This window comes from Teleopsis dalmanni, chromosome 2 (genome assembly GCF_002237135.1).
Source record: "Teleopsis dalmanni isolate 2A chromosome 2, ASM223713v2, whole genome shotgun sequence".
Taxonomy (NCBI): domain Eukaryota; kingdom Metazoa; phylum Arthropoda; class Insecta; order Diptera; family Diopsidae; genus Teleopsis; species Teleopsis dalmanni.
Window position 1 is genome coordinate 46533670 of NC_051847.1, and position 19050 is coordinate 46552719.

At 29.0% G+C, this 19050-nt stretch overlaps 1 protein-coding gene across 1 annotated transcript; it reads right to left on the minus strand.

The window, feature by feature from the left end:
• Positions 1–6: 6 nt before the first annotated feature.
• LOC119686243 (stress protein DDR48-like) lies at positions 7–2183 on the minus strand. The gene is made up of 2 exons (XM_038100767.1): positions 1814–2183; positions 7–1708 (listed from the first exon to the last, which is right to left on the minus strand). Exons 1-2 carry the CDS (start codon positions 2127–2129, stop codon positions 33–35), a joined length of 1992 nt encoding a protein of 663 aa, XP_037956695.1. The 5' UTR covers positions 2130–2183; the 3' UTR covers positions 7–32.
• Between the last annotated feature and the right edge of the window lie 16867 nt (positions 2184–19050).

The window sequence follows — 19050 nt, forward strand, 5'->3', positions numbered from 1 at the left end:
TTTCACTTGACTTTATTGCACTTCTTAAGTCTTTAAATTATCATAACAATTATAACAAGGCAAAGAAATAATCCTGCACCGAGCACAAATGCTAAAATATCTCTCTCTGTAACATTATTATTGATCCATCTATACGTTTTGTGGAGAATATTTTCATGTTCAGCTGAACATTGTGATTGATCATTATTTGCATAAGTATTATGTAAAGGACATTCCTCTTGAGATATTGAGCTATAATTTGTCTGATGATATCCCACTAATATCGGAATTGAAGAACTATTTATTTCTATCGTATTATTATCGTCTTCAACATTTAATAGAATGGGATGGTCAGATGAGTACAAACTATCACAACTGAATTCGTTTGGAGGATCTGATATGATTTCTACCATAGCTGTAACCTGTTCTTGGCTTTGGGAAAATGGAGTCTTAATACAAAATTTACATTTATTTATTTCACCAGAATCATTTATTATCTCCTTTGTTATCTCGACATGATCCAAGCAACAGAAGTCACACATACTCAGCGGAAATGTATCAGTAAAATTAATTTGATTCGAGTTTCTAAATGAATGTGTTCGTGTTATTTCTATTAAATCTGAAGACATATTATTTTCATCGGTATCATATACTGTTATTTTGACTGGGATTTTGTTGCCATGTGTGTTTCGTACATCTTCTTCCTTTCGTTTATTTTTGAGACACATTTCTTCTAATCCTACATTATCTTTGTTAACATTATTGTTGTCAAAAAAAGGTATACCCATGGCACTGTGAAAGGAATCTTTTGATGTGGAAGTTTTTGCTCCCATATTTTGTATCGAATAAATAGATTTTTCAGTACTAGTATGTTCACATGGATCAAAAAAAGCTGATGAATCCTTAGAAGTGAAAGCTTTTGCTTCCACATTTTGTGTACAACAAAGTGATCTTTTAGTACTCGTATGTGTGCATGGATCAGGATAAGATGACGAATCCTTTGATGTGGAAGCTTTTGCACATATATTTTGTGTAGAATAAAGTGATTTTTTAGTACTCGTATGTGTACATGGATCAAGATAAGATGATGAATCCTTTGATGTGGAAGCTTTTGTGCCCATATTTTGTGTAGAATAAAGTGATTTTTTAGAATTTGTATATTTACATCTGTCAAAGAAAGTTAAAGAATCTTTTGAAGTGGAAGCTTTTGCTTTCACATTTTGTGTAGAATGAAATGATTTTCCAGTAGTTGTATGTTCACATGGATTAGAGAAAGCTGATGAATCTTTTGAAGCGGAAGTTTTTGGTTCCACATTTTGTGTAGAATAAAGTGATATTTCAGTATTCGTGTGTTCACATGGATCAAGGAAAGATGATGAATCACAATTAAAAAATATTCTGTCTGAATTCTGTTTGGATGTAAATTCATTTTGAGGATCAAGAGAAGACAACGAATTACAACTAAGAAATATTCTGTCTAAACCAGAAATGGATGTGAACTCATCTTGAGAAGGTATGGTATTTAGTAGATTTGTTGAACATTGAGAGCTTTGTGAATCATTTTCTGTTGGTTTCTTATTGAGTGATTGGGATGATTCCTTTTTATTTTTTTGAATTATACTATTTTCTCTTTTCAAGTTAGTACTATCATTATTGTTTTTAGGTGTGAGTTCCTTTTGTGTAGTATCAATTTTTTCATCACTTTTTCTATCTATCAAGTCAAAAAAGTCTATATTATGTGAAAAAGTAAATAAAATTATTAAAATATCATAACTAATGCATAATTTACTTATAGAAAATTTTTTTTTATATTTTATTAACAACTAAATATTACTCAAAATTTTTGTTTCCTCTCGAGTTTTAGTTTCAGATGAACTGCTGGAATCGCATTCGCTAAGATAAAATTTTTCCTTATCAACTTCAGTTGTAACGTCCTTAACGCTGGTATCCTTGTTTTTGGATATCAAGGTTTTAGTGTTGGCATCAATTATTGGCTTTTCAGAGTGAACATTTTCGGTGTTCTGGTTTTTTGGTCGCTTTGAATTATTGGGTTTGTCACTTGTTTTAGAAACAATAAAAGTAGGTTTCCATTTAATACCCTGTTTTGAAGTATTTGTTTTGACATCTGAAGATTCTGAACTGGATGTCATGACTTGTCTATGAGAATTTTGTTCTATAAATTTAGTTTCTTTTAAAGTTTATATATCTTAGTATTACTCTAGCTTAAAAGTACTTTATTTTTATTAAATATATCCGCAGTAATATTTAATATTTAATTTTATTTTTGACATTTAAATCTTGGAATTATGACCAATCCAACAGTATTCGTCCTTTTTGTTATTGTTAATGTATTGCATATGTCGATCCTATAATGTTGACTCCACGCGCACATTCCATTGTGGTTCCTTTATATACTCATACGGTAAATTCGAATAGCATGTGGTATCCTTCTTAGTGTCCATAAATTTCCTTAACAATACAATTTTTGCTTAACCACAAGTGATTGGAAATAGAATACAATAAAGTATCAGTAGTTGGCTTAGAAGCATTTGTCTTATGGAAGTTTGTGGCTAATATGACTGCGACTAAACCGCAAACCGCAGCGAAATCCCTTGTGCTGTGGAAAGGATAAGTGCAGCGCATTGTAGTCAGTAACCATTGCCGTTGCGTAAGGATAATGTGTGAAATTTAGCACAGAAAGTAACTTAAGGTGGCATGAAAACAACTTTTGTTCCCTGCAACTTTGTATTTTAAGGTTTTGAAAGCATTTTTGTTGTTATTTATTTTTCAAAATTCGTTTGCGTAGTTGCAACTCCACAAGAGTTGGTATAAATATTGTATCTTTTGGACTAAATTTAATAAATTTTTAACGTACATTCAGTTAACTGTGGTGATGCTGTTACCTAGTAACATTGCAAAGTGAAACTCTAAAACAATATAGTTTTATTTCAAGGTATTACATTTTTATGTGCACGTTTTGAAGTTTGTTTTTGTTACTGAAAAATAACAAAGTTTTCAGATTTACTTTATTTTATCCTCTTTACCTAACTAGGATAACAAAAAATTTTTGGGTTTTCAAAATAAAATTTATTTATGGAGCACATTTTTTTGGTGTTCATATAAGTTTCTTTGAAAATTGAAAACAATGCATAAATCTTTATATAAATTTTCTCCCCCGAAAGTTGCGTAAGATAGAATACACAAATAAAAAAAAAATGAATATGTAACGAATTTTGATCAATTTGTATTGGACTTCGACAGTTTATATAAGATTTTATTTTGTAATAGCTTGTATTCAGATCAACTTTTATATATTCTTATTGATACATATTGCACAGTAAAGATAAAAGCAAATATATAAATATTGGCAAATAATTTCATATTTGTCAATCTGGGACTTTTCTTCGCTTACTTCAAGAGTTGAATCCGTTCCTCTGTGACTTAAAAAAATAATTCCTATATTTAGAGTATATAGCAAAAAAATAAATTATGCTGAATAAATCACAACAAACATGACATGATCTCAGCACAGTCGCTGATGACCCTGACAGATGGAAAAAATTTATTTCTAATCTATGTTCTGCATAAGAGCGGTAAATATTCGAAGTATTAATAGTTTCTGCTTCGTCAGGATAATGATAATATTATGAAATGCATATAAATGTCTAACAAATAGCACTCAAAAAAGTCAACTGTCTTGTCACACAAATACACCAAAGTACTTTATACAATATTAACTCTTTTTTTATCGACAAGATTGTATATACCGCACAAACTATCAAAAAAAAGTCAAATTGTCTCTCCTGTCCAACATTATTCTGGACGTAATTATAGAAACAATAATTAGCTACTGCATCGTTATTACTTTGGGAGTTAATAGTTGACTTGAAGATAAAGATTGTGCCTTTCTTATAGACGATATCTTTAATTTCTTTTATAGGTCCGGCATAGATCATATGTCAACACTATATCTACTAACAACCGGCACTGTAACTACTGTCTTAAGAATCCATGTGAGCTTCCAAAAGTATTCCTCTTCAAAACAAAATTTTCGAATATTGTCATTCTCTGGGAGATATTCATAATATATTGCTACTGCATCGTTATTACTTTGGGAGTTAATAGTTGACTTGAAAATAAAGATTGTGCCTTTCTTATAGACGATATCTTTAATTTCTTTTATAGATCCGGCATAGATCATATGTCAACACTATATCTTCTAGTAATCGGCACTGTAACTACTGTCTTAAAAATCACTGTGAGCTTCCCAAAGTATTCCTCTTCAATGTGCAAAACCTTTAGTCAGTTAAAATACTTAACAAAATTTTCGAATATATTCATTCTCTGGGAAATATTCATAATATATTGAATTTAGCATATTAAAGTCAGTAAGGACAGAATAGAACCATTATGCAGAACTGAGTGAAAGAAACCTTGAATTTCACTAAATAATATTTAACAATACAGAGGAACTGGAAAGAACCACAATGTCGATCAAAACAAAAACGAAATTGTGTGAATTCCATTATGATTTGAATATCCATCTATTGTATTTTCCGTATTTTACTGCTCCTAATTATTTATAGATATACCAAGAATCGTCCAGTAAAAGATATCTTGGATATTACTAAATTCTAATACTCTAGAACAAACAGGAGTTGGAAAGAAACACAATGTCGATCAAAACACAAACGAAATTGAATGAATTCCACTATGATTTAAATATACATTACTGTATTTTCCGGATACTGCTTCCACTGTATACTAAGTATTTGTAGATATACCAAGAATCGTCCAGTGAAAGAGATTTAGCTTAAATAAAAAACTGATTGTTCGAACTAAAACCTATTTTGTAGTCCGCTTCATAAAACTTTACAATGAATACGTCACTCTTAAAGAAGACTATGTGACTGATTTAAGTCGATTTATGACGAAAATTAGAGATTCTATTAACAATCCTACTCCATGGGCGCACATTCATTTTTACATAAACTTGTGTAGTTAAAACATACATATTTAGGTGTTTGCTCCTACTCAGTGTCCTTTTTGGCAAAATGTCAATTAATTAACATTCATTTTGATTGTGATATAAAATTAATTTGTGGTTATAGTATATATATCCTACTACAATATATAGGACACAAGATTGTATTAAGTGCATATCTGTGCGTTTGTAGATATATACATACCGCGCTTTAAATGAGTTGAAGTTTATGCAATTATTCTCGATTGGCATTACATCTCTCGTACATTACATATATATGACATATTTATGTGTTACTTAGAAAATAATTTAATCAGTGATATTTTTGTTCTTTTCCAGAGGATGTGCGCTGACGAAAACCTTTCTTTTTGACACCTACTAATTGAACTTATTGGAAACGACACGAGCGTAAAATTCGTAGCTACAGGCAACAGTTCAAGATTTGTAGCTGTAGGTGGTTGGAGTTGCCAATAAAAAAATAATTGCAAATAACAAATGTTGGCTAAGGAACAGCTGCTATTAATAAGTTATTAAATGGCAAATTAATTTTACTTTAATTATGAATTATTATATTACTAATAAGTTTTATAGTTGCGTATGGACCAAAGGTTGCTTTACTATAAGCCTTTAAGCATACCGCATAATTGTCAATTCAGTATAATTCCAAAATTTGTCTAAATATTTATTAACATTCTTAGGTCTTCTAGTTTGTTATTAGCTCAAGTTAATACATTCATCTGTTTTTTTTACTGAATAACACAGCATTCGACCTACTACTGATAACGCACTAGCAAAGAAAATCTTATTATTATGCTGTTATCGTATTCTTTTACTATAGCTAATAGTATTAGATACTATATAATAATCTTGATGGACATTTTATACTAAATTTTTTTTCATATGTGATAAATTCTTTAAAACAAGTCATTTTAGTATACATTTTTCACTGCCGTTTGCGAGCACTAGCTTTGAGGTATCCCCGGTGCTAAAGAAATCCGCTAAAATTAATTATTATCTTTTTTTTACAATAGAATAGAAACTGTTTGCGAAGACTTGACCAAAATAAAGCTAGCCATATAGTTTATTCGAGTCAACAAAAATAATAATAATAGGTTTTTACATTTGAACAAAGCTGAACCATATCTGAATTTCATACTGGATTTTACGATTTTAACAACCAACTAATAAGGATGGGATTAAACGACGCTGTTACCTGCAGTTTGTGTGATATGCAGACTGAAAACTCTATTCTTCTAACTTACTTCTGTCTCCTACCACCAGAAAACGAGTCCAGCACCTACAAAATGGGTTTTATAGACTCGCATTAGGTCTGCAATTTTGAACCAAAAGATATAACAATAGCAGTGCAACTGCGACCGCTGCGGTTGTGGTAGTCGCTGTAGTAAATCAGTATTTTTTGTAAGCGTTAGTTGTAGAAGTATGTTTATTTTTATACACAAATAGAGATTCACACATATTTTTTTTTTTATTTTATTTTATTTAAATTTTGGGCCTTATTAGGCCGGGTTAATTTAACGGTCTTAGGTATAGGATAATAGATCTTAGAGATCGAGGTCGCTAGTGATGCTTTAAATAATAAATAAAAATAATTTAATTTATTTTTGAGTAGATTCTTTGTATATTGAGTAAATAAAAGACATGTTTTAATTCATTTATGTTATTGAAAGCATTGCTACAGAATATGTACATCTGTATAATTTTATTTCAATCTGTATTCTTAATTTTTTTATATATTACGAAAATAATGTTGCTGAAAAATGTGTATAATTTCTTAACATCAGATTTAATATTTAATAATTTTGTTACTTTCCATACAACTATAATTTTTGCTATCTAGTAACTTGCTATTATGCATGGATATCTCATAAACTTCATAAGAACTCGAACTAATGTTTAGGCAATTTTAATTTTTTTTTAAATTTTTTACTTGCAATCTACCAACAGATTACTTATTTATTTAGTTGGCCATTGCAGACGTGAGTTGTCCTTACCCGCGTAGAGTACGACTGCCAGTCGTACCTAAATTGTAGGCCATCTGTTTCTTCCATCAAAGAGGCAGATATTCTATAACATCCAACACCTTTCTAGTCGAACCAGTTTCGCTCAATCGTATGACATGAACAACAGGTACAGAATGATAATTTAAATAAATATTCAATAATAATATTGAATAATATTTAATAAAATTTACAGATATTTGCAAAATAAAATTCGCATTCAATTTTTTTGGAATTACCCTCGTTTATCTTATCCTAATAAAGACATTTCCCTTATACACTTTATTTGCGTCCTCATGAGATCTTCATTCTTAAGGTCAAATGTCAGAGAACTGTCGATGTGTAGGACTACTAAATAAACTTAATTAATGAAATTAACAAAGTTCAATAAATTCTACATGCAACATTTACGATAAACAGCTTTATTCAAACAACAAATTCTTTAGCAATAATATTTACAATGCATTGTCAGAAAAAAGTTAAGGTACGAACACATGAAATCACAGAAAGCATATTTTGTTGAGTGTGTAAGGATATATGATTTTTATTAGTTATCTTGACTTTAATTATCTTTACAGAGGTTCTACTAGCAGAGTAACTAACTAGCAATCATTGTATATCCTGAACATTTTCAAATGCTTTAAAGCTTTTTCTGTTGTTATCTGATAAGCAAATTGCTTCAGTAAGACTTAATATGTCTATGTTCCTAAAAAGCGAAACTCAATTCGTTTCCTTATATATATAGTTATAAAATTAGCTGTTAACTTCAATGCTGATTACGTTTTTGTCTCAAAAATTTCTATTCGTACACATATTGAGTTACTTTCATTTGAAATTCTTGTGGTAGTCGTACTTGGCACGCAACGTCTGCTGCTAATTTAACATTAAAATGGCAATTTGCAGATACGCACGTTGTAAATTTCTATATTTGAAATTAGTTCAGCATATCTATGGACTTATTAGCATGATTGCTCCTTTACAGTTGTCAGCATATTAACCTGTAGTTACCAGAGTATGGTTATGTCCGTCTATTATGTTAGTAGGCGTAAATGTGAGTTTACCTAATTGAGTATTGTGAACTGGCAGCACGTAGTGTTGTTGTGTTCTTTAACTAAACAAATAACCTGTAACATTTTGCAAAGCAATTTTGGTCAAAATTTGAAACAAATTTTAAAGTTCCTTAAAACTGAGAAACAGCATATACATATGTATAGGTATATATCTTTCTATTTACTTTAAAGCATGAAGGCAAATTTGCCAAGTGCGTGTGACTGGGTTTTCTGCATTCGAAATTTGCACTTCGTTATGTTTAGATTCGATTCTGTGAAAACTGCGAAATTTGTAAAATGTCATTAAAGCAAATTTACTTATGATAGTAACGCACAGACAAGCAAATGAATTAAATATTTTGAAATATTTGAACTTTAATTGAAATATTTTCGTTTTATATAGTTAAAATATTTTTTCTTAATATAAAAAGGTTATAATAGAAGTATAGTAGAAGTTGTTTACTAAAAAATAATTTTATTCAGCCATATTCGAAATAATTAAATTATAACTTCTGCTCTACCTTCTAATGGTTGTTTGTTAACTACTCCTTAAGTAATAGACCTTTTTCAAAAAAGGTCTTTTTTTGTTATGTTGGTACACCCTTTCTTGACATATGGTACAAATTTGAGCGCCATCTGTCAATTAGTTTGTTTACAACAGCTGTTAATGTAAGACTACCTCAAGTGCATTTAACGATTTTTACTATGGAAAATTCTTGTTGTACGCGATTTTTTGACCAAACACGGCATCATTGTCATCGCTCAGGCACCACATTGGCCAGATCTGGCGCCGTGCGACTTTTTCCTGTTCCCAAAACTCAAATTGAGTCGATTGAATCGGTAAAAGAGAATTCAACGAAGGAACTAAAAGCCATACTTTCACGGGCCTACGAAAAGTGTATGGAAGATTGGGTTAAGCGTTGGCATAAGTGTATCTCTTCAGAAGGAGCATATTTTGAAGGAGATAAAATAAATTTGGAATAAAATTTAAATTTGGTGTGCTTTATTTACAAAATCCGGGAACTTTTTGATCTGAAAGTAATAATAAGAAAGTTGATTACTTGTGTTTGGCTTCACTATTGCCTGCTTAAGTCTTAGAGTATTTTGTGTTTGTTATCTGTTTAAGACAGATATGTAGAGAAGTTTAAGTCTTTATTGTTTATGGGATCGTTTTGTCTCATTAAGTGAGTACTGCCAATATAGGGATTTTGTTGATGATTATATATTTTATGATTATTTTGTTAGGTTAGAGTGTTGGTTTTGTGCCCAAATCCCACAAAGCTCAAATAATGGCCCTTTGTGATATTTCAAGTAGAATTTTATTTTCTAAAAGAAAAATTTCTCTACGTTATTCCTATATTCAAAAAACTAAGTACTATTTTATATTCTACATTTTTTAATTCATTTAACACGCCAATCAGTTTGATTCACACAGCTTGCTTTTTTGAATATATCTTCATCAAAACTCTTTTAGTACTGGGCAGCTTAACATAACATATAGAAAATCTGCTACATCATTAAAATTACATAGCGAATAGATGCAAGCTTTCCTTCTTACATGTAGATTTTTATTATGTCGTAGGAAGTTGCTTCGATAATGAAAATGTTTTTTTCCTATTGTATATGTAAATCAATTAAAATAACCACAAAACGTAGTTTATAATAAGCTACTGACTTATGTTGACAAAATCTTAACTGCCCTAATAAAATTTATATAAATATCTATATATCACATCGAAGATACAATAAATACAAAAAATGGATTCCGAATTCATAATTCTACTTTTTAGTGTTTTGCAGTGACACAAAGCTAACGCTGTGTAAGAGTTTTTAAATAAAAAGTTACTCACATGTTCTAATAACTTCTCTTTCTAAAATTGAAATTACTATCGTGAAGAAGACCCTTCTAATCGATTCCACCAATAAAAGAAAATTTGTTGAAGGACTTAAATGCCGCTTTGCAATCAGTTTACTAAATACATATGGAAGATTGGGTATTCAGTTTATGGTCTTCATATTGCATTATAGATAGCCTGTTTTTAAGTTTCTTAGTAAAATTGATCTATTTAATTTAATACTGCTAAGTATGTTATGCACAGATTATATAGATAACTTTTTTTGTGTCCAGTAAATTGTTCTGATTGAGATAAAATTAAACAATCTGTGAAAGAATCTAATGAATATTGCTTTCTGTACTAAAAGAAATAACAAAACTCTTTCAGAACTATTGACTATCAAAATTTTAGTCAATATTTAAAATAATTTTCTAATATAAAATAGCATAATATAAAAGGTATTAAAGATATTAAAAGCTTTATAAATAATTATGCGTTTTATCTTTATTCCCTTTTTATTAAAGAAATTCAAGAATAAAGTATATAGACTTTATTGATTGATTTCTATTTTAATTTTATCAAGAATGCATATACTTTATAGACTTCAAGATATATTCTCGCTTTGCTATAAAATCCTCTCAACAAATTTAATGCAAAGATTATATAAAATAAAGTATTAAGTATGTTTTAAAAAGTACTAGCAAATCGTGTGGTTGTTGATATAAAAATAAATGTGATTAAACACATTTCAAATAAGTTATAATTTTGGAAAAATTTAGCGTTAGATAAAATTATCATATATCTTATATGAAATTATCTTATATAAAATTATCTTATATAAAATTATCTTACATGTATATTCCGACTAAAAATTGAATTCGTTAATATGTTGCTCATACGCTACGTGGTACCGTCATTGCTGCGGTTTGTTTCCAACTCTCTTTTGATCAAACAAAGAAGAAGTAGTCAATTTTAAATAATTATTTGTATAAAATTATGATTATAATTATTATTATAATCAATTAATTAGGTTACGAATGAATTTTATATTGAATTCTTTATTTTTATTATAAATTATTATTTATACAGATTTCTTAACAGTTCTATGTACCTTTAAATCAAATAGTTGCTTATAAACTGAAACATTACAGTTGTTTCAAATAAAAAGAGAAATTATACTAATTTTAATAGGAATTATACTTATTTGCCAAACTGTTGATTGGGTAGGCTTATCTATTGTACATGGACACGGTATCCTCATGGCAACACGTAGCTATAGTCATTGGCAGCATACACGTTCCTCTTCATGTTACGTGCACAGCATAATCAAAAGTTATGTTTATGAATCGTTGAAGCGTTGCAATTTGGGACATTGCTTTTGTTTTTATTGCCTTTCGCTTTTGACTGCCTTACATCTTTTAATAATTGGATAATTGGACGTGGGATGTATTTAGGAAGCTTAATACTAAGTGAGTTGAGCAGTTCACTTTCAAATGTCATAATTAAAGTATCGCAATTTCTGACACATATTGTCGATTGCAAGCGGAAAGCCATAATGGTTTTTATTTCGAAATATGAATTAAAAGTTAGCAATATTGTAATAAAAATTGATGATATTAATAATAAACCTATTTTAAATTTAATACTAATTAGTTATTGTTAATATTATTATAAAATATATTGTCTGTATAATATGTACAAATAATATGTATTGAATTATGAATTCTAGGAATAAGAAATAAACTTTATTTAATTATAGAAAATATTATCAATAAAACATCTCTGCTCTTCATTCTAGGAATTTCAATAATTTAATTTTACTATATATAAATATTTAAGCAAATAAAACATGTTTTTAATTTCTGATTTGTTTATTGAGATATCAATGAAATATTTAATAAAATCTGCACGGATATACTCAGGGGTATAAAAGACTATAAATGCACATAACAAAAAACAATACTAAATAAACAGAAATGGGTAGAATATACTAATCACTATATTCCTTATAGTAAAGGTTTATTGAACAAATGTTAGCAAAGTCATAGAATAAACAAATAGCATATCACACATATACTAATGGAATATTAATTATCTATTTTTACGAGTAGTATGCTTAAATAATGATTCTCAACAGTCATAAATTCGTACAGTGCAGTTCTTTTGAATTTAACATATAAATGTAAAGGAGTATGGATGTTCGAGCATACTCCTATGAAAAAAACCAATGTAGCTTTTCAAAAAACTTTACGGATTTCCTCTGGGTTTTATGTATAAAGTTAAGCTTAGAAGCTTAAGCAAAATATATAACTAAATGTTCAATATTATGCAAAAATGTACGAGTACCTATACTTTTTTCTCAAAGGTCAAGGTGGTATTCCCTAAAGCAGTAGCTGATGAAAATGTGATCTCATTAGTTAAAGAAACTGAAGAATTTTTGTGGTAAAACAAATATTTTTTTGAGTATTTAGAAAATAATAAATTAAATACAAATGTTATTTAAGGAATAAAAATGTTTGGCAAAAATTTGTCTTCTTTTCAAAAATAAGTTAAGATAAGTTGCAGACGAAAATGCAACTACTAAGTGGATGAATGTGAAAGTGTCTTTAAAAATAAGTATTTTAATGAAAGCCAAGACACAGAAAGATACATTGGATTATTATAATGAATGCAATTTGCAATATATTAAGAGTAGAAAAGTTAGAAATCACAAATAAATATATAATGGGAAAGAAAAAATCAGATAAGTGATGAAAAATACTCCAATTAAATTATTTTTAATGATAATAACTTTAATAAAAGCATTTAAATGTATCAAGATGTAGAAATATTAAGTATCACAAATCATTTTCTTAAATAGTAACCTTTAATTTCATATTTAACACAAATAAGTATTAACATATAGATCAAAGTAACCCAAAAGAATTATAGTGATATTAGATTTGTATGTGATAAGTGTAAAGCAAACATTTCAAAGTAACCCAAAAGAATTATAGTGATAATAGATTTGTATGTGATAAGTGTAAAGCAAGCATTTCTACTGACTGAAAACGATCTGCTTCGACTATATTAGCATAAACATTACCACGTAATGTTTCAATTGGGATCGCCTATATCTGCAAATTTCTTCATTCTTCTGTTTATTTTCATAATCTACATATACATTAGACGTATTGTTAATTATATTCCATCTATAAGTTGAGCTGTTAAAGTAAAGAGTTTTAAAGTAGAGTTTTTCCAAAGTGGAGGTATTTTAGTTCGCATACTATATAATAATATGATAGAGAGTTGTTCATGCCATTCCGAAGACGATCACTATGACGGTACATAAAGCATTCCATATCCTCATCACAAAAAAAAATAAAGTATTTTCTTACGAAGTTAGCCAATCTGGTTTAGCAAAGACAACACAAAAAATCATACAGCTGCAGCAAAATTTGTAAATGTTGATTTTTCCATCAGCTTGCATTCTTTAACACTAACCTTACCTAATTAATTTCTTCTTTCATTTAGAAGAAGATTTCTACTTCAAACTAAAAGACGAATAAATACGATTAAAAGCATTTTGTTTTTATATTTTTCGCTTTTTTTTTAATACGCATAATTTTACTTAATAGCATTTGTTAGGAATTCAAATGTCGTACTAGATTGCACTCCAAGTGCAATTATCCTTACGTGGTTTCTCTTTCTGATTCGACAGAAGCAATAATGCATCTTAAGTGCAATATTATTAAAACTTCCTTTATAGAAAAATTTAATAAATGCACAAGAACTCTACAGAGATTGTATTTATATTGTATGAGAGTAAACGGATAATGTAGAGTAAGCAAGAAAAAGACCTTTAGAAGATTAAGTTTTTACTGCATAAAGTTTGCATAAATGATTAGTATTTTATCCTTATTATTAAGTGGAAATCTCAAACTGAAAAAAGCAGAAAATAGGTTACTAGTTAAGGTGTGTAGTGGAAGAGCAAAGAGAGAAAGGGAAATAAAAGTAATACTTATAATAATAATAGTAATCGTAAAATGCAAGTGTAACACTATGTGGTATGCCGTTTCGCCTACAATTGTACAAGGCCTAATGGCATATGTGCTTGGCATTTTAAAAGTGTTGCGAGGCGTATTGGTGCAGAGGCCAATTCGCAGTGCACATTTTATTTTATCAGAACTTCATGCTGGAAATAAAAATTACTGATTAAACTTTATAGAAACTGTGCTACACAACATAGAAAATAGAAAATGGAAAAAATACAAATTTCCGCACTTCAGTACACTACACTTATGAACATGTACATCCTTAAATACAAGTGTGTGTGTGTATGTGTGTGTGTTGTAAATATTTGCAATTCTGCATGCATCGAAGCTCATAACACGTACACATTTCTAACCTTAAGATGCTCTACGCTCTCCTGTAGTTCGTATAAACATAAAATACGTTTTCATTTTATATTTGTTCACTCCACGCTTGCCACTTACCTTTTTTCTACTTTCGGCAAACTGATTTCCGTTTCCGTTCATTGTGAAGTTTGTTCTTGCATAGAAACGTGAGTGTGTTGGTGCGTTGTTGTGTGTTTCGGCTTGTGTGGCTTTGTAAGAGAGTGTTAGTGTAATTGTGAGCTCCTGGTGTTTCTATTTTTAGATACAAGGCAATTTTTTGTTTCATTTCCTTCCGTTGAGTTTTGTTTCTTTTTTTTTTGGTTTTTTGTTTTTGTTTTTGTTTTTACTTTGTTTTTATTTTTGTAGTGCGCAGCACAAAGGAAATATAACAAAGTAACGGAAACAAATGAAAAATTTTAATGGTCATGTGGACTATAGAAAATGCGGTATTTTTTAATTATTGTGAAACCAGCAAACAGAACTGAAGTGTTTTTTTTAGAGAAAATAAAGAAGAAAATAAAACCTAGAATATTGCATTTATGAAAAAAATTCTAGAATAGGAGTAGCATGTGGCTTCATCTGTATCCTTCTGATTTTTAAATAGGATTTAGTAATACAACTGTTGATGGTAGATACGAGCATAGCTTAGTGTATGTGTGTGCTTTGAGATAAATATGAAACCAAAGCTATTGAAAGTAAAATTAAGTGTTTTTAATTTTAAATATAAATGAGGTCTTCTTCCTTGCACTGTCATGGTTTTTATCACTTCAAGTGTTTGTTTAGAAACTCATCGTCGACTTAATAATAGGAAATAAGCGAAAGCAATATTTTTTTGTGGGTTATTAATATTTTTTGCAAATAATATCGAAACTGAAAAATATTTTAATCTGATAAATAAAGCACTAAATTCTGTATTTTTGTTTAATGATATGAAATAATAATGACAATTTTAGAGTTTATCAGCAGTAAAATAAATTTTGGTATTCTAGAATACTATGCTTTGACGAGTAATAAAGATTTCTTTTATATATTAGAAAAATTCTCCTGACGAAATACGTATAGAAATATACAGAAAATTAACGCTTGAAATAAAAGTTGATATTTTCGATCAAATAAAAAAATAAAAAAACCAAAACCGACTTTAAAGATTTCTTGCAAGCTTGTTTCCAGAAATCCTGCTCTGTGGGACTTTCAAATGAAATACTTCAATGACTTTACTTTTGTTGACTAATTAGTAATGTTAAAATGCATTACTAGCAAAAATATACACATGTTAGGCTAGGTTATGCTAAGATTAATTTAAACCTATTGACCCACTGTGTTACAGTATAAGAACCTAACTGCTTGAAAACCATTTTAAACTTTTCGCAAAATACAAGAAACTTTTTAAAAGAAGATACTGGAGCTAATCAAGATTTTGAAAAAAGTAAGACTTTTACGTAGGCAATTGACTCTGCGCATACACTGGATATCACAAAACAGTTGTGAGTTATTTTCATTGTCCTTTCCACAACTGTGATATGAATGAAAGATTCAAATTCTAGCATGGTTTCCTTTTCGGCTGTGACCCGTGAACAAGCCCATCACATATCTGTTTTTTTTATAGAGCATTTCAGTGAGAATACTGGATATTTTCTTAAGAAAATACGATCAACTTGCATAAACATACCAGCATATAGTTGAGTCTTACAATCTTGTATTAAATTGCTCAAAACAGAAAAATTTCAACAACTGCTTACATGATGTCAGCGATATATCCTAATTCGGCAGATTTTTCGAATTATTTTCTAAAACAATCTATTTGTCGCGCACTTTTGCTTTGCAGTTGCTGTAAATGTCCCTGTGACCAGCAGGTCAGAAAATAGAAGTGTTAAACTACGTCGATATCTCATTTGGAGGTGTGTTGTGATCAAATCCCTGTCTGGCTTGTGAATTGGATTAAAATCAAGTGCTTTAAAACAGCTTCACTGTCTGATAGTATATATGTATTTCTATTAAATAGCGATACGTCGATATCTCATTTAGAGATGTGTATTAACCATCTCATATCACATCTCAGTCTGGGATGTGAATTGGATTGTAATCAAACAGCTTCACTGTCTGATAGTATAAATGTATTTCTAATAAATAGCGATCACATTTTCTCTAATAACGATCACATTTAACTGAAAAATACTGCAATGATTAGAAAGCCTATAATAAATACATTTATTTAGCCCTTCTTAGAAACTGTCTACACTACTACTTATTTTTGGTAATATAAATGGTTTCATTTTTTCCAAGTTAGAGATTTCCCTGATGTATACTGTTCTCCTATTTATTTCTTAGATACACACATTTAGTAAGAAAGAATTTATACAGTAGTTTATATAGTTTTCTGTCCCATGTCTCTATATTTTTATGAACCTTTCTTCAAAAGTATCGATGAATTTAGGCATTATTTTTGTCTGGAAGTCGTTTACACGGCAAGTTCTGGTCTCTTCTGGTCTGAAATATTTCTTTAGAGCACTGATAATAAGTACTACCCGAAAGAGTGTCGTTTTTGTTGTTATTTCTTCATTATTGTTTGAACCCTTCTAACAATTTCTATTTCAATTTAAACTTGTTTGTGTATTTTTATTTATTGGATTACTAAGAATTAAGTATATTTTCTTAAAATTATGTTGTTTAATTTTAAACACTCCACTTGTGGCAAATGCTTCTTATAAAAAATTAATACAGAATGTTACAATCCTGTCACTCAAACAATACAGAAATTGACAAAATGTTTTCTCGTTTCTAATCTTTTTTCAACCTTTTATAATTCACACATAAATTTCATGTAAAAAACATGCAAACAATCGTTCTCGGTCCTTAATATTAAAAGATTGCAGAGTGTCGTCCCTACGAAACCTTATATTTTCAAATACTAACATTTGCCGCAATCTTTTTATCTCAAGTTAACTAATTTTTTGTTAGCTTTACCCGCAATTTGAATTAGTTTCATGTTATTATGCTTGTTATCCTTTCTGGTTGGATTAGGAATGTTGTGAGTGCCTGCTGCTGCCTGCTATTTACTGTCGTTATTAAAGATTGTTTGTCTTTCTTATTGTTAGATCCCATAAGTTCCTCATCCTGTTGCTATTCTAAAACATTTTTGTTATACTTGAATTTATTTTTATAGAGTTTCCTTGCTATAATAATATCCTACTTTTTTCCAAAAAAAGAATGTCCTTATAAGATTTTATTTTACTAGTTATTTCAGTGTCTTCATCTTTCTCTCTATTTTCTACTTTTATTTTGCTTTCTTTTTTTCTCCATTACTTTTTTGATTTTGTTAATTTGCTCAACTTCTTCGTCCGCAGTGGCCTTGATTGTTTGTACATTTATTTAAATGTGTTCGTATTTTTAGAATAAACTGTGAATGAAAATGTGTATACGATTTTATAGGTTAGGAACACACTCCAGCGGTATTAAAGTAGGCACGTTTGGCGATAACTGTTAACCCACTTCAAGTTATTGGAAGCGTAAATTTTTTGTTGGTGCCCATGTTTTTAAGGTCAGTAGTATTTTTTCGAAAAAACGCAGTCCATTGAAAAGTTTCTAATATATTTGAATTACTGACTTTACTCTCTTCAACTGACAAAAGTAACTGTGGGCAGCAGGCTAATAAGGTTTCTATTATAGAAAAAAAAATTACTTTTCACAATGAAATCTAGAAAATTTAAAAATATTTTTAGAATACATTTTTACTCACATTAAAGTTTTTACTTCTATTGAATGTTGGCTTGTAATTTAATTTGAAGGATTTCAATTTAAGTTCGGTATGAGAGTTCATTTCAAGTTTGAATAGAGTAAATTCCACGAAAAGGACATTATTCCACATAATAATGTTATTTTATTAACATGCCCCAAATTGAAGTCACAGAATTATGTGATATGGATATTCTATAGTGATGTTTGTTGAATTTTTTTTTAAGAAAAAAAGTTTCTAAGAAATTTGTACAGAAAAAGCTTTATTAAACATTAGAAATGTTGTGGGCAGATGTGTAATTGCCAAATATTTCTGTCAAGGCTATTACTTGTTATGGAAAATTTTGTAATGATACATTGGAACTTGATTTGAATAGAATAAATTTGGCATTTTTATTTAACAGTAATTGGTCAAACAATGTAGTAAAAATAAAATAATGCAATAATTGCATTTCTATTATTTAAAACTTTTAGTGAATATAAACAGTTGATATTTGTATTAAATATTAAAAACTTAAAGCGTTTACCTTAAAAATTTAATTAGGATTAATTATTAAAAAATTTATTTATTAAAGGTTGTAATTTCAATTACTCCTAAAAAAACAGAGATCAATTGTAAGTAATTACAATATGCTTCATACCATGAAGGACGCTACATGCTTTGAATGTAATAGGGTAGATAAAGCAAATGTTATTAAAAAAAGATAGAAATTCAAAAAGGCAATTACTGTACTATTTTACTTTTAATATATTTTTTAAGCAATAACTTTTACCTAATAATGTCAAATCCATTCTATTCTAGAATATTAATGAATATGAGACAAAACAGTTGAGTCAACTTACCATGCGTTCCGTAGGTAAGCCAGGAGCCCACCTTCATTTAATTAAACCTAAACCATTTCATCATTCTACGAAGAGGTTTATATAAAAATTATGAGTTCAGGAGATATTACAATTAAAAATATTTAAATATACTGCTTGCCTTGAGAAGAGATTATATTAAAATTGTAAGGACTGTTTAGCAAGTTACTGCAACTTGAGATACAAAAAACAATCATAATAAACATAAATAAAATG

Coding starts and splice junctions, on each gene's coding strand:
- LOC119686243 (XM_038100767.1), bottom strand. CDS start 2,129: ATGACATCCAGTTCAGAATCTTCAGATGTCAAAACAAATACTTCAAAA. Junction 1,709..1,813: donor AGAGGAAACAAAAATTTTGA/GTAATATTTAGT, acceptor CACATAATATAG/ACTTTTTTGACTTGATAGAT.